The sequence below is a fragment of the Melanotaenia boesemani genome, chromosome 24 (assembly GCF_017639745.1).
Source record: "Melanotaenia boesemani isolate fMelBoe1 chromosome 24, fMelBoe1.pri, whole genome shotgun sequence".
Taxonomy (NCBI): Eukaryota; Metazoa; Chordata; class Actinopteri; order Atheriniformes; family Melanotaeniidae; genus Melanotaenia; species Melanotaenia boesemani.
Genome location: NC_055705.1, coordinates 278,360 through 294,725, shown reverse-complemented (window position 1 = coordinate 294,725; position 16,366 = coordinate 278,360). Strand labels below are relative to the sequence as shown.

General features: G+C 39.0%; 1 protein-coding gene and 2 long non-coding RNA genes across 3 annotated transcripts in view; 1 reads left to right on the top strand and 2 right to left on the bottom strand.

The window, feature by feature from the left end:
* si:ch211-113j14.1 (sterol 26-hydroxylase, mitochondrial) overlaps positions 1 to 14,944 on the bottom strand; it is a 92,656-nt gene extending 77,712 nt beyond the window's left edge. The window contains exon 1 of the mRNA XM_041978297.1: positions 14,561 to 14,944. Within this exon, the coding sequence (XP_041834231.1) occupies positions 14,561 to 14,821 (261 nt within the window). The 5' untranslated portion in view covers positions 14,822 to 14,944. The remainder of the gene's footprint in view (positions 1 to 14,560) is intronic.
* On the bottom strand, positions 4,027 to 5,500 carry LOC121635212. Its single transcript, XR_006009361.1, has 3 exons — positions 5,413 to 5,500; positions 4,358 to 4,450; positions 4,027 to 4,179 (listed from the first exon to the last, which is right to left on the bottom strand). It is a non-coding gene; the product is annotated as an uncharacterized LOC121635212 (long non-coding RNA).
* On the top strand, positions 5,154 to 7,441 carry LOC121635211. The gene is made up of 3 exons (XR_006009360.1): positions 5,154 to 5,245; positions 5,423 to 5,562; positions 7,249 to 7,441. It is a non-coding gene; the product is annotated as an uncharacterized LOC121635211 (long non-coding RNA).
* Positions 14,945 to 16,366: the final 1,422 nt, after the last annotated feature.

Sequence of the window (16,366 nt, the reverse complement as noted above, 5' to 3'; positions counted from 1 at the left end):
ATGCACCTTTGAAACTGGTTTGTAGTACACAGAACAGGAAAGGAAGAAACAAAAAACTAATTAATAAAAAAATTTAACTAGCTGATACAGAACTGTGTGTGTTTAGCAGGTGGGACTGCCTAGTGTCGGACCTGCAGTGTGGCTGTAGAACCCTGGCATTTCTGCTTGGCCTAACATAGACGCTCCAGTAGCAAAGACAGTTCTGTAGGATAGTAATCATGAGAGGAGCAAAAGCAGCCTGGGAGAGGCTGTAGTCAGCAGTGACATAGCCAATGAGAAGCACAAATAATGCAAGTAGAAACTATACCAAAGGCATGTTCTGTCCATTCCCAAAGAATGTGTTAACTTCCTCTCTGTAATTAGATTGTTTGATCGTTTTTCTGTTTATTTTTAATGCAAGTTTTTTTCTGTAATGGAGCATTTACTGAAATATTGTAGTGTTTCAACTTTCCAAGCCACCATACTGATGTGAACTACTCACATGTTTCAGTCTCTCTCATATGAGTTTGGCAAGTCACACACAAACACTTTCTCTATACATTCTATAACAACACACTTGTGGCATAACCTGTGTACTGAGATGAGTTGCATTTTTGTTCTGTCACCTTGTCTGATGCATGCAAGGTGTGGCACTTGTGGGAATGCAGCTGGAACTGTATCAAATGGGATTAACAACAGGGAAAGCTCAGTTTCTCCATCTACATCATAAGAGAGAATTTCATGCAACTGCCCCCTAGATCCATCATCCAGTCTGACACACCAGTCATTGCGTCTCTTTGCTCGGCTGTAACCGTGGCTGGTGAAAACAATACCTTTGTGAATCATTCTCTTGTGTGAGAATATTTCACTTGAAGGCTGTTTGCCTGCTGTGTCAAATGCCTGATGCTCTTCCTGAGTGAGATGCTTGACCCTGCCAGCATCAAGAACAGTGGTGTTGTCACACTTTTTGTAGCTCTGAACCTTTGAGTTATCAGTCATTTGGCTACAGAAACCCAAAACACAGTCACTTACTCTGGGTTTGGCTGAGAAGTATGGGATGGATTTGTGAAGCAAAAATTTGCCCACAATCTGCTTGGGAACATCTTTTGTGCCATGCACCAACTTAAGAAGACTCCCATTGGCACTTTCAAAAACAAAGGCAGAGTGTGCCCATAAGGGCCCCAACAACTTCACTGATTTGGCCAAATGTGTTAGAAGATGTACATTTGAAGTCATGGAAGCCTCACCAAAAAGCACTTGAAATCTGATCACAAATTCCAACAACATTTCATCAGCTTTGTTGACCTCCTCAAAACTGACTTCCTCTTGTAAAAGCAGGTAAATTGCTGACACAAGAAGACAAAGATGCTTGGTGTATTTCACATCCAAGAGTCCTTCAAGACAAGGCAGACTATAAAATAGCAGCCAGTTCCTCCATTCAGATGCCTTCCAGAATTTGAATTCTGACATTGATCTAGGGAGTCGAGTGATAGGATGTGGTGGTTTTATTTTTTGGAGTCTGTCATTCAACACTCTTAATGTACTTAGGTTACCAATGTAATATGGCTCATCTACACTCTCTAACAGAAGCATTGCATGCTGCCTTGCAACACCCAGTAATACAGCATGCATGTAGTCTGGTGCAAAACCCCACACAATGTCAAAGAATGGCATATTAATTAAAGGAGATGGCCCCTTTACTCCCCTAACATTTTTCTTTAGGTTGAGAGCCTCCTCCATGTCTTTCAGCATGCTCTCTGCATCTCTGTCAGGATAATCTGATTCTGTGATAGGGTATTTCACTTGTCTGTTTACAAGTGTGCCTGGGTGGAGGCAGAACCCACAGCCAAAATACCCATTAAACTGGGTACAGTTCTGCATTGCTGGTCTAGCCTTGGAATCAACACAACAGCATAGACCCACAACTTTGCTGATGACCACTCCCTCATCCTTTTTCCATGACACTCCCTTGGTTGCAAGTGCTTTTGCTTGATCGACAAAAGGCTTAAGAAAAACATGCATTTGAGGTTCTGTTGATCCAAACCACAACCCAGCTAATATCACGTGCTTGAACCTAATGTTTGGTGGCAGCTCATTGAGATGAAGGTGAATGGGCCAGATGGAAAATCTGGATGATTTGTATAGAGGAGAACCATCTGAATTAAATGTGTATGACAGATTGTTAGGATCTGATAGAATTTCACCTGGTGCTGACAGAACTTTATACAAGTCACCATCATAAATGTCTGATATTATATTGCCTGCTTTGGCTGGTCTGTCCACCCTGTAGCTCAGCTTGGTCTGTAGCTCTGGAGTGTGAAGAATGTTCTGAATCTGGGGAGCAATTGGAACGCTGATAAAAAAGGTCCCATTATTAAGTGTAGTTGGGTCAACAGGTGAATTGCAAGCTGAACACACTGTAATGGCCCTCGCTAACACCTCATTTTGACCACCCAAAGAGGTTTTACAGTCTTTACAGTACAAAATAAATTCAACTTTGTCCATGTTTCTTTGAAACACTTTGTTGAAGGCATACTTAGATGCTGGTACAACATCTTGTCCAAATAAGTGATTGATGAGTTTAAGCAAGTCATCAAGTGCAGATCCAGTTATCTGATGCCTTGCCGCGTAGGTCAGGATCATCAGTAATGCCTCGGCCCGTGATGTCTTCCCTGTGGCCTTAAGAGATGTGTCCATATCAGTGTCTGCTCCATTACCTGGTGGATCATTTGAACACTCAAAGTTGCTGTCATCTGGTGACTCTGAATCTTCACGTTGAAAGTTGCTGCTGTCTGATGACTCTGCATCTTCTGGCAATGTGTTTTCTTGCATGAAAACCCCTTGGTGATCTGCCAAAATCCGGGCCTAAGAAAGACAGTGACACATTAAACTCTTGATGATTTTCACAACATCTTTAGAAAAGGTTATTAAAGGTTACTTTGTGTTTCTTTCTTCAACATCTATCCACCCTGTTGATTACATAATTTGCAGATACTGCATTTTTGGAGGAGTTTAAAGAATAACTGAGTCTGTGTTTTATTTTTGTCAAAAAATCTTGTGTGATGCACCAAAATTTACTAGCTGTGTGTGTTATTTGCTTATTCTATTCTGGATCTAAAAGTTTTGAACTGCTCCTCACAGATTATCAATGCAAAAATGTGTATGTAGGAATAACACTATATTTTCAGTTATGCTACTTATTGTGCTAAAATATAAAGCTCTAAAATATGATGGCAATTAGTTTTGTATCAAGTTTATTTTCATGTTTTCTGCTTGCCACAACACAAATATATGTTAAAGTTCACAAGCCAAAACATAGCGTTCATTTAGCAAAGGAAAGCCTTAATATAGGGCCCCATGTAGATTTAAATATAAAAAGCTTTATACCTTGTGTAAGCTAAAAACACGAGTAGCCTTCTTTGTTTCCAACAATCTTTATCTGTATCTGTTTCTTTTTTGCAGGGTCACAGGGGACTGAAGTCATCCCAACTAAAATTAGATGAGGGCTAAATATACAGTTTATTTTCACAATAAGTGAGGCAGTGATGACGGGGGGGAAAAAAATTCTTGACTGACTTGAAATATGTGCAACCCCTTTTTTTTAGTTGGTTAATTTATGAAAAAAAAAAACCCTGTACCTGCCATTTCTGGTGGGAAAATGGCTTACATATTACAGTTACTGTTGTGGTGCAATATACCTACTTACAATGACTAAAGTAATGTCTGTCTATTGAATTCTGACCTATAATATCAAGAGGTTTCACAAATAGACAGCAAAGTTGTAGGTGAAATACAACAGCCTGGAATTTTGCCTCATTGTTCATTTTTTGAGGTATAAATCTAGTCCATTACTCTCTGAAAGTGGCAGCACGCTGAACTTGAAAATTAAGAAACAAATGCACATTTTACCTCTCACTTGAGTTACCATTTATTGGGAATAATTGAAAAATCCCAATAACTTTTGAATAAACATGGCATGGATACTGGTGAAATCAGATGAACCACACACAGCACATCCTTAGTTTATTTCATTTCAAATCCAAACTTAAATTATTTCAAAGCACTAACCTCATCTTCATGTGGCAAGCTCTCATGGTCACCTTTCACTCCACAATGATTCCCATCTGCCGGTATCTCAAATGTTGGAGTCTCATCTGCCAGGGTCACACCATCTCGTGTTTCATCTGCTGGCATCTCATACTGCTCCAAAGACATAGGACATACAATGAATGAAATACATTTATTCTGTAGTTCTTGCTGTCCCTTTAACTGAGAAGTGAATTTCTTTCTTTCAATGGAAAATTAATAAGTGATATTGCATTTTTAGCTGTACTGTAGTTTAATTGCCAGTTTACCATCTTAAACCAGGCATACATACCTCATTTTGATGACATATTCTCCTATGTGTTGATCTTGGGATCTCCAAACTGCAATGAGGTTCAAGGTACACTTTGTACTTTCTCTTTGGCATCTAAGGGGTAAAATAATACTGCATGATCATGATAGTCTTTTTTATTTGTTTCCTATTTAACATATACAAATATCTGTGTGGAGTGACATCAGAACTGTGGTATTTCTTATCATATAATGCACACTGATTGTACCTACATGTTGCATGTCTGTGATTATACCGGTAATTTACAGTAATGACTTAAAGTGAAATTTCCCATTGACAAACTACAAATTATATTGCTGCATCAATCTATGAAAACACAAATCAAGATGTAGTTTATAGGAAGCATCCTTCCAGTGTGTATTTTAAGGGCAACAAATGTTTTATTTGGTTTTTATTTTTGCCATGTCTAATTTCTAAATTCCATAAAATCATCAGAATGCATTCAGACCTTTTAACTATGAATGACTTCAGCAATACAATATTGCCCACAGTAAGTATGTACACCCCACATGTGAAAATCATGGTTGTAATTTGTGACTACAATCCAACTCCTTCGAGGCGAAGGGGGGCTCAACTTGAGTACAAGAACAATATCCGTACTGTAGCAAGTTTTCATATGACGGACTCTAGAACATTCCACCGCAGTGTCGCGAGCTCATGTCTTCATGCAGCGCGAGGACGTATCAAATCGGCGGGAATTTGTCGCAATTGCCGTGATGTTCGCTTACATTAGATATACGGATGGCTACAAAGCTATCGTCCCAATTTCAGATATAAAAAATTTTGATCCGAAAACCTACAAGAATGACGTTCTTTATCAAATTCTCTGGGAAAACGACTACTACAACGGTCAAGTTCTCCTACTGAAAGGTAAGTTGATGCAAAGTTAAGATTTTTATAGTGTATATAAGCTAACGCCATCATTAGCTTAATTTAGCTACTAGCATAAGACACCACTTTTTATATATGGTCTTCGACAGACTTAAGCTTATTTACATAATTAGCTAGCATGTTAACATACACACTTACGTACTTACCTTTTCATAGAAACTCGAGAGGACCTTCAACAGTTCACAGAGAATCCTCGGAAGCGGATTAGAGTCCCAAAGGTCATGGAGGAGGGGCTAGTTGCGGTGGAAAAAAATCCTGAAGCGGTCAGAGAACGTAGTGACTTGAAGAAAAAAGCGGTAAGTATATGCAGGGCTCTCATCTCTCACGCATTGGGCGTGAAACACATTTCGACTTGCTCACATGCCGAATATACCATTTCTCACGGTGAGAAATCACCATAGACTGTAAAATCAAAGATCAATGTCGCGCCGGAATAGTACTACAAGTCCCACAATGCACTGCGGCTGGTTGCTGCGCGACAGTCCGCAGCTCTTCAGCTAGAAGCAGAAAGCGGCGGCACCGGATAAACAAAGTGGGACCGCTCGCTTTGACTTAACTTGAGACGAAGCGAAGCCACAGCGTTCCTTTTCCATGGAACCCAGGGACTTTACACTCATTGTTAAATACGCAGGTGATTTGAATCATACACCAGAAATTACTGTGTGACAAGCCTTGGAAATGGAACATGTAATGAGCTGTAGAAAACAAGCTGTTCCGTTTATAGGAGTTAAATGTTCAGTTAAAGTTTTATCTTCAGGAGATAACCCTCAGAGCTCTATCAGATTGCACTTTTTCAAAGCACCACTACTAAAAAACGGGAGCACACGGAGCTCTGCTTTTAACTTCATTACCAAGTGGAAACTAAGATAAACTCTGAGTTTTTGTTTGACTTCAATGGACCAAGTAAAACCGGAGATATGATCTTGAATTTAACGGTATAAAAATGTAGTGGGATATGTTTGGATAATCAAGACTGATTTTGTAGATTTATTGATTCAGTTAGCATTTAATGTTATTTATGAGTTAAGTTGATCTAATCAGCCGATAGTTCGAGGTTCTAGTCAAATACTATCATTACAACAAAAAAAGCTGCAGATAAAACCAGAATATAACAGATTTAACCAATCTGGCCCACTACCTGCATTTGGCTTTCATGCCCTGCTCTAGAAAGCTCCACTGAGCAAAAACCTCCATAATGAATGATAAATGCTGCATCTGATTGAACCAGTCAGATTAAACAGTCATGATTTAAAACTATTAAAAAAATCAGCTTTTATATGTTTTATTTTTATTATTGATATTCATAGCAAAATATCTGAAAGAACTGCTGCATTATGTGGATATTGTTGTTAAAAAGCAGATCACAGTATTACCTGAACATATGAAAAACCATACTTTCTGTTCATTATTAAAGTTTGAATGTATAAATGCAATTCACAGTGCTTAAGCATTTTAGTCATTGCTTTGCACTAGGTGTCCAACTGTAATATCTATTTGTGTGTTCTATAATGCATTTAAAGATATAAATATCAAATAAGAATCACAGCATTTGGTTGTCTCAAATGTCGGGAAAAAGCAACTCAGAATTTGAACATTTCTCATCATGATGCTCAGTGGTTAATGCTGTCCAATCTACCAAATACGCTCCTGATATATGGTAGGACCATTGACTTTTTATAATTTATACACGTCATGCATGTCATGAATGTAATGGAGAGACCTGAAGTCAGCATGAGCCCATCATAGTGAAACTGTCCAAGTCTGCACGGGACATAAAAATTAGCGCTGCAGACCAGGGGCCTCATTTATCAACAGTGCGTAGGAATTGCTTCTATCTACTTAAGCATTCACTATTTGTATTTCAAGTTCTTACAGTAAGTGTCCACATAAAAGATCATACTTGTGAAATTTTCTTTTAAAGTGAAACACATTTATACCAGTAAATGCTTAATAAAATATTTTTTTTGTGTGTTTTGTGTTAGAAAACCATCCAAGCAGCTGAAGGAAATGAAAAAAGAAAAAGCCTTATGCGGATCTTGGAAGAAAAAAAGGCAATGAAAAAAACTTCTCCACTTCTTGCAAATGAACAAAAGAGGAAGAGGGAGGAAACGCCGCCAGACAGCTTCTCTGACAGTGATGAAGACGGAGGAGGAGTTGTACCACAACGGATATATGATGAACTGAAACTGAAGTACCACCAAATGCAAAGAAAGATGCAGGATCTAAAACAAGATGCGGCCAATTCCAAAGAAAAGTAAGACGGGATGAAAAAAGTACACTTAATAAATTAATGTATTTATCACACTGAACCAAGTAAGGGTTTCTGACATACGTTAGCATTGGAGAGACTAATGACTAGCATGCCGAGGCTGGTTACCCACTGGATGGTATACTCCCTTTGCTGTCCTTTGCTTGTCGCAATTTGTTGCACGTTTATTTTGGAAAAGTAAAACACTAGGGTTGGGAATTGCCTTTTATTATGAAGAAAGGAGTCCACAGTGAACCTTTCATTCTTCTCACATATGACCTGAATCAGTGTATACTGTGTAAATGCTTAAATGAGGAGGCTAAAATTCACTGAAGCATTCTGGTATCTAAGCTAAGTGAGTATTATCTGTTCATAATTGCACATGAATAACTAATAGCAGTATTTTTCTTTTGACAGTTTTTTTTTTTATATGTGCTTATAGGATATATATATCCTTTTGAGCCACTACAAAAAACCTCTGCAATAACATAAAGGGAAAAAAAATACTAAAAAGGGTTAGGCCATAGGGGTCTCTACATACAGTATTAAATATAGCAAAGTAGGGGCATTTTATAAGACATTGCTGAATATGCAAAAAATGAACTTTCATTAATAACTTTGCAACAGTGTTAACTTTCATAGGTCATGTACGCTTGACCTTCATTCATGTTGACTGAGGTGAGGTAAATGAAGAATTTGAAATGACTAAAACAGGTGGGCAACATTTCCTTTGGAGGGCCAGGTTGACTTGAAATAGCAGGTTAAGGGCCACACATTCTACATTTGAATTGAAAGATGATATACATGACATGGTACCAAATAAAAAAATATCATGTACTATGTCTAAACAAAAACATTCTCATGTTCATGAATACATTCATGCATTTTGGCCATGTACGGGCTAAAACAGGGGTCTCAAACTCAAATAAAGCGTTGACCAAAATGTTAAAATTAGTACAATTCGACGGCCGGACACGTTCTTTATTTAGAACTTATTGAAATAACCTCTTTGCACATATTGACACTTGTGCCTCCAGTCATATCAGTCAGCAAGAAGTTACATAGGAAGACCTGACAGTATGTGCCAGTTATGCAGCAGTTCGATGACAGACAGTCGGACGACAGACAGGAACGCGTGCGCATCTCCCGTAACTGCAGCGCTGCTAAAAACAAATCGAATACATTTTTTAAAAGTACGCTTTTCTACTCTCCAGCTATTTCACCTGCAGCTGTCAAGAGCTCTGCGGTTCCTCTCTTCAGTCTAACGTTCAGCTGCATTCGGGCTTCGTGGTACATGATGGCACAAAAAAAAAACATTTTCAATCATCTTCTCAATTAACAACAGGGGATCAGGTTGCTGGAGCTGATGAATGAGTGGGACAAGGACTGGCGCATGCGTGCGCCACGCAGTGCGTTGTAGAATTTATTGTAGATTCACAGTATATTAGTGATTGGTGCAACATACCACTAGGCCAGTTATAATTATAATTGAATATTATCATGCAGGTCGAGGATTATTCCATTGCGGGCCAGTTATGAGGACAAAAGGGTGCAGTTACCTCTTCTAATAAATCAACAGAAATCATCACATCAATAATTAACTGTATATTCCTGACCCTTTTTAAGTGACAGATTAAATATTCATGATTACCTGTATGTTGGAAATTTACTACAATCAACTTGTGTTTTTATCATGTTATGCCAAAATGTATACCACAGGACCTGTTATAATGGCGATATTGCTATAGACTTTAAATTCTTGTTGCTGACAGCTATTTATTGTAATATTAACAAATTTCTACTGTCACTGTTTGTGTTACATGTTAACACTCTGTGGACAAAGGGTCAATGATGTCTCAGGTCTCTGAGCCTGTCACCAAGTCCACAACTTTAGCCACCAGCCCCAATTCAGAGAGTGAACCTCTTCAGCTGCCGAACACCCCAAGGGTATTGGAAAAGAAGGATGGGAAGGTACATGTTTGTTTGTTTTCCCTTCCCTCGTAAGCTTTCAAGTAATGGTTTGGGATTGCTTCTAATTTGACATGTCTTCACTATATGAATGGATGGCATGTACTATTGGTGTTCTAGAATGCGCCACTAGATGGCAGCACATTGTAGTAGCTCTGTCTTAGCTATCGTGATTTTTTAAATACAGGCGTCTTTAATAGACTTCAGCTGTCAAATTAGGATTTTACAAAGAGGATTTTCATGTCGGTTCGGAGGCTGTACTACACGGGAGAGTTTTCAGGATATTTTAGGCTCTTTTTGGCTCTTTCAAAATCTTGTTATGATGAGTTTCCATGGCAACAGAAGACTTCTTTACCAGCAGGATCAACTGATAAAACTCCCAAATCAACATTATCAGTGAGATAATCAAATCTTGATGGTCTGGACAGAGCTAATGAACTGTACATGTTCATTAGAATTTTTCATTTTTTTTTAAATTTTTTTAAAGGGACTTAAGGCGACTTTGAGTCCGTGCTGCCGGGACAGGCGCTGTGGGTAACTGCAGCCACCAGCGAAGCGACATGGGAGCGTGCACAAACACTTTACAGCCTGTCCGGACATATTCTTTTTAAGACTCACAAGATGCCGCTGATAAAGTCTTCTTTTTCTTCGTGGTGCCACTTTTTTGTGGGCTTAGAGTGGATGCAGGTCGTTTGCTGGCTGCAGAAGCATCCATAAATATCCCTTCAGTGTTTGAATCCGAGTCTGCGGCGGCCATGTTCTTCCTGTTCAAGAGCTGTCGGCAACGCGCATACAGCGTCAGTTTACGTCACATCCCCACGACTGTGCGGGAAATTTGGACGCTGAACGGCAGCGCAATATGTAGCACATAGCCTGTTCAAGGCAACAGACAGATACGCGGATGACCTCGTTATGTTGGGTTTTTAATGTTTCACCACCCACTTTCTTGATATTTTACATGCAGCCGGAGATATGGGGAGGTTTTCATTCTGCATCGATTCCATTACAGTGATGTTGAACGGTGCACATTCAAAAAGGTCTATAAAAGTCCACAAAAACTTGGCAATATTCCTCCATACTGCTGGTCCATGTAATCCAAGTGTCCTGAGTGGGTAGCATCCATAATTTACTCAAAACAACATAATTTAGTATATTTTTATGAGCTAAAATGCAGCACATTGCATTTCCCCATTGCGCATACATGAGACTAAGGAAGCTGGGGGGGTTGCGCGTTCCAGTCTGCCGCGGCTTCCCTAGTATCTTGAACTCTCATCCAGGAAATACAATATTTTAGGGTTTAGGGTCTAAAAATATACTATATGATATCGTTTCCACTAAATTGTGGACCTTTTTGCCCGGGCACAGTTCAACATCACTGTAACGGAATTGATGGAGAACGAAAACCTCCCCATATCTCCGGCTGCATGATAAATATCAAAAAAGTGTTCCAGAGTGTTAATCAGCATGGGGGTGAGTAGAAAATGAAGCATCATTCTGAGGGTGGAGTATTCCTTTAAGTTTGGGGTCTTTCTCTCCATCTTCATCTATTTCTTTCTCCCTGCATCTCCTTACAATATGATGTAAAGGTTCAGGATTGCTGTCTTCCATAGTGCAAGCAGTTGGAAAATGTTATGAATATAAGATCATTTAAATTAATAGAGATTTACAACAATGTCAATAACCAATAGCACTCCCAACTGTTACTGCATTTCTGTAATATTTAGCAAAATAAATGTGTAAATACTACTTTTTCAGATTCATATTGGAAATGAGGTTTGGCTGCGAGAGGAAGTCTGGAACAAGATCCAAGCCACAAGAAAAGACTCGTTGTACGTCAAAGAGTTAGCAGTGGCCATCTGGGGGAGCAGTGAACTAAAACAACGGAGTGTGTCAGGAAAGGAATGCCCCACCAAAAACACTGAGGCAAAGCCTCCCTTGACCCCAGACAGGCTGGGAACCCTCAAAGGTATACAGTACAACTCCTTACACAAATGTCATTTTAAAGGAGCTAGATACTAAATTCTGCCTCAAGTTTCAGGAAATATACTGAAATATAGCATGGACAGTGACATCACAAGCCAGACCATGCTTTCAAATTAGTTTGTATGACCCCCTATCTTCGGAACCGTTGGACCCACCTCCTTTTTAAAATGACACAGCAAGTGAAGAGCAGCTGGGTACATTTTTATATTTAGCCCTGACCTAGCTAACATTACAGACAAATGTGTGGCTCAGCTACTGTCATAAGCTTAAGTTACAGTGCCGTATGAAAGTTTACATACACTCCCATTAAAGAAAAGGCTAAATTCATAATGGTTATTCAAATAACAAGAAAATGAAAAAAGGAATGATAAATAAAAATAATGATGCACGATAAGTAAACTTCCACCGATACCGATAACAATGTGTTCATTTGATGTAAATAATAGCAAAAAGCACAATTTCATTCAGACAACAAGGTGCATCCCTTGAAAACTGTTGAACAGACTGATGGTTTAATCTGCAAAGGTCTTCATGGAGTCTAGTTGCTTTTGAAATACAAAATATTTAAATCATTTAATATATCTTTATTGCTGTATGCAAGCAGGTGCATTCCTGTGCATGCAGCATTGCTTACTGCAGCGGTTCCCAAACTTTTTCTGTTGGGTCACCCTTTCATCGACATCAATGAAGTCAACCCTCCCCATCACAACAAATGCTCCCGATGCGTACACAGGAGCGTATGAAGAAAAGTGCCATGAAGCTAGGGGTGTGAATCTAGCAGCAACTCACGTTTCAATTTGATTCCGATTCTTGGGGGAGCAATTCGATTCTGTATCAATTATCGATTCAAACCGATCTTAATTCGCATTCAATCCTCTTTAGTAACAAAACCTGCTGATCAACTCCATTCCTCTATAAGCCAGAAACAGTTCTGAGGAATTGTTTAATTAGTTGAAAGAAAACTGATCATTTTCTTCAAAAAACAATTTAAACCTAGCTAACATGACAATTTTAACATGTCTTTGTCACTTAGCAGCAGCTTTGAAAGTAGTCAAGCTAATAATTTTTAGCCTTTTAAAAAAATCCATTCTTGGAAATTTTGAAACGATTCTAAATCTTGATGAACAAAAATCTTGATTCCGATTAAAAACTATTTTTTTCACCACCACTACATGAAGCAGTCTTTTATTTATCGGCTGATACTTTGTTAACTTTTGTTCAAAACCATGTCAGAGTCAAAGGGAATACTAATTCTACTGCTATAGTGTTTTAAACCAGGAAGCTGAGTTAAGCTTTCAGTAAAAACGTCTCTGCCACGACAGCTGAGGAGTTTATTTCTAAAGTGATCAGCATCTTTTCTATGGATGAAAAACCCCAAAGTGGATTAAAACCCACACAACCCACTGTGGTCTTTCTTTATTACCCACCATTGACCAGAACCATCACCTGATCAAGCTCAGGGACAGATATGCATCTTGATAGTTTATTATTTTTATTTATCTCTTTTTTTTGGTAATTGAAATCACTGCTGTTGTTCTATAATGGTTTTGCCTGTTAGTAGGCCTACTGTAAAAAAAATGTGTCCATGTTTTGCTAGCAAAACAGCTGTTTTGCCAGGTTATTCAACTCCCTTCCCTGACATATGTCTGGGTCCCCCTAGGGGTCCCGACCCCCAGTTTGGGAACCACTGGCTTACTGCATGTTACAAAGTTGAAGGGGGGGCACGAGAACAAGAAGAGAGTTCTTTGAGTATGTAACATGCTTAAAGCCCAGCAGTGAATAGATGCCGAATAAAGTTCCTTTAAACCTATTTAACATTGTGTGTAGTCAAGGTGAAATTACAGTGCATGCTTAGAACAAGCAGTAGATTTTACTTTTTCTATTCCAGGCCAATAATTAATCAATTTTTATTCTTTTTTTAAGATTGTTTCTATCGCTGGTTGAGGGCCCAGGATCTGGAGAAGGCAGAGGTGGACAGGAGATCGAAGCTGGTGGGCTTCTTTATCTCCCAGAAAATTCAAGACTTGAACAAGAAGGACAAAAAAAACTTGGAAAAATGAAATGAAAATTGAATGGAACGCTTTTATCAAACTGCATTTGTCATTTATTTAAATAAGGGTTTTGGGTTTCATTTCACTTAAGGTTTTATTTTTATTGTGTTTATGCTTTAAAATAGACTTTTAATAGCCTTTTTATAGTACATTTTCATGACCAGTTTAACCAGATTTCCAATTCAGTTATCTGTTCTGGTAAACTTTTATGGTGAAAATTACTTAGTAAATGTTGACATGTTGGCAGTAAATGTGAAACTCACCGTCATTATTGAATGGATTTGTTTAATAAATATGTCATTGACATTGTCTTGTGCTGTTTAAAACATGCCATATTCATTATACCACCTTAAACCTATATAAAGCAGCAAAAACATGAGTGTAGATTTCCCCCTCCAGCTTGACCAGCTAAAACCATCAGTATCCAGCTTGACCAGGTAAAACCATCAGTATCCAGCTTGACCAGCTAAAACCATCAGTATCCAGCTTGACCAGGTAAAACCATCAGTATCCAGCTTGACCAGCTAAAACCATCAGTATCCAGCTTGACCAGCTAAAACCATCAGTATCCAGCTTGACCAGGTAAAACCATCAGTATCCAGCTTGACCAGCTAAAACCATCAGTATCCAGCTTGACCAGCTAAAACCATCAGTATCCAGCTTGACCAGCTAAAATGTGTCCAAAACACACCTTAGACCAGCTATACCAGCAAGAGTACTTAGACCAGCTGAAATTAAGCTGGTGACCAGCTTGACCAGCTTAGGATGGTCAAGCTGTTTTTTTCGGTAGGGAATTGACACAAAATGAAGTTTTAACATGCGTTTCGTAGGAAAACGGAGTAAATAACAATATTTAATGATCCGGAAGCAGTAAAATCACCACTGTGCTAAATGACTGATGTGGTTCATAAACATGAGTCCTGGATTTTTCCTGGTTTCTGGTGCTTTAGGATGAGTAAACATCCCACAGGTCAAATGCACGCATGAACATTACTGCTCTTCCTGAGAAACCAGTCAGAACTGGTTTTTGTCTTCATCCCGTACCTGCAGCAGGTGGCCCTTGTCCGCATATCCCTTGACAAACAACCAGTACAGAGTAGTGGGCCAGCTGGGTCCCGGCAGATCATCGATGCTCTTCAGCTTCCCCTCCTGGGCTGTGTTGGTCTGGACGTTCAGGTTCCGTCTGGTCCACACCGCGGCGTAAGCTCCGTGTCGGAGCCCCGGATCGGCCCGGGACACCGGCAGAGTCCGAGCGCAGATCGCGGGGAGACGGAGAGGCCTGGCTGCAGCCGCCCAGAAACTCATGCTGGAAGCTGTGTGTCTGATCCGACTGTTTGCGGAGTGTAGGCGCTCTGTGAGAGATGAAAAGTTTGACTGTCTTCCATCGTGTCCCCCTGCAGGCAGTAAACACACTTTCCATCCCAAACAAAGACGGCCCGATGTTTAAACTATCATCAACCAGATAACTTATTTCATGAAGAAAGCTTATAATATTGCAAACATTTTAATCATATTTAACCCAGTCATGGTAAATACAAGCTGGTAAATACCTCATGAATGATATTACATAAACAGATTTATTGCAAAACCTAAAGAACGAGTCTTATATATATGTAGTGTAATACTGCCATCTAGTGGCCATGTGTGGTAACAACATAAAGAGCATTACTAGCTCGTGACGGTTTTAACTTATTATTATTAGATTATTTTCTGTGGGCAGAGCTAAAAGTCATATGGTTAAATTTACGTTGCACTGCCTTTAATTTATGTTATTATGGTTCTTTTGAATAAAATAAAGCACTACACCAAAAACAGAATAGAGGCAGTGATGTTCAAACTACTAAACTGTATTGTCAGAATTAATAATTAATTAATGTGATAGAATCAGAGTCAGCAATAATCCCCTCAGATAAATTATCTGTGGTAGTACACTACTGTTCAAAAGTTTGGGGTCACTTTGCCATGGGATTCAATAGGGAAGTGACCCCAAACTTTTGAACGGTAGTGTATATCACAGTAGTCCAAAAAATCAACTATAAGCATAATATTAGTTACTTAATTAATAACTGATGATTAAATGATGATAAATGATTATTATTAAGCAGCAGCACAACATCTAATTAGCGATCTATTAAAGCCACATCATAAGTAATCCTAAAGTAATCAGTCAGTCCATTCACGTATGAAATGCTCATTTTAATTTAATTATAATTTAACCAACTTTAAGCTGGATTATGAGAAAACAAACATTAGTCACAGTAGTTATCAGAACTGTTGAAAACACAGGAGCTTCCCTAAAGAGCTGATACTTTAAGGGGGAGCTCTAATAAGAGTTCCCTTTCAGGTTACATTTATTTTTTCAGAAAGGTTCCTGATGTGTCTTGAAAAGAACAACATTCATTTGTCGGCTTTGTGGTTTATTTATTTATTTTCATTAATGAAATCCTCCAAACGTGATCGGTTCTGTTTCCTTCAGCACCGCAGACGGCAGCATTGTTTTCTTGTAGCGTGCTGTGAGGGTCCATACAAAAACACTTTATATGCTTTCTTTTGTGGTTGTTAAAAGAACTTTTTGTCCCTGTTTCAGATTAAACAAGCTGCATACAGTAGCAGCAGAGGTTTTTTTTTGTAGTAACAATATTTTGTACTAATATGTATGCGCATGCACATGATGTGCAAAGTCACAGTGCATACCCGACAAAGACTCCCCCAAAAGCTCCAGTGTAATTTGAGCCGTGTCTGTTAACAGTGCCCTGGTCTGGGTGCAAGCAATGAGGGGAATCAGTCGTTTTCAGTGGCAGGTCCAACATTTTGGAAAACTACGCAGCCACACTGATCTGCCTCTGTTCA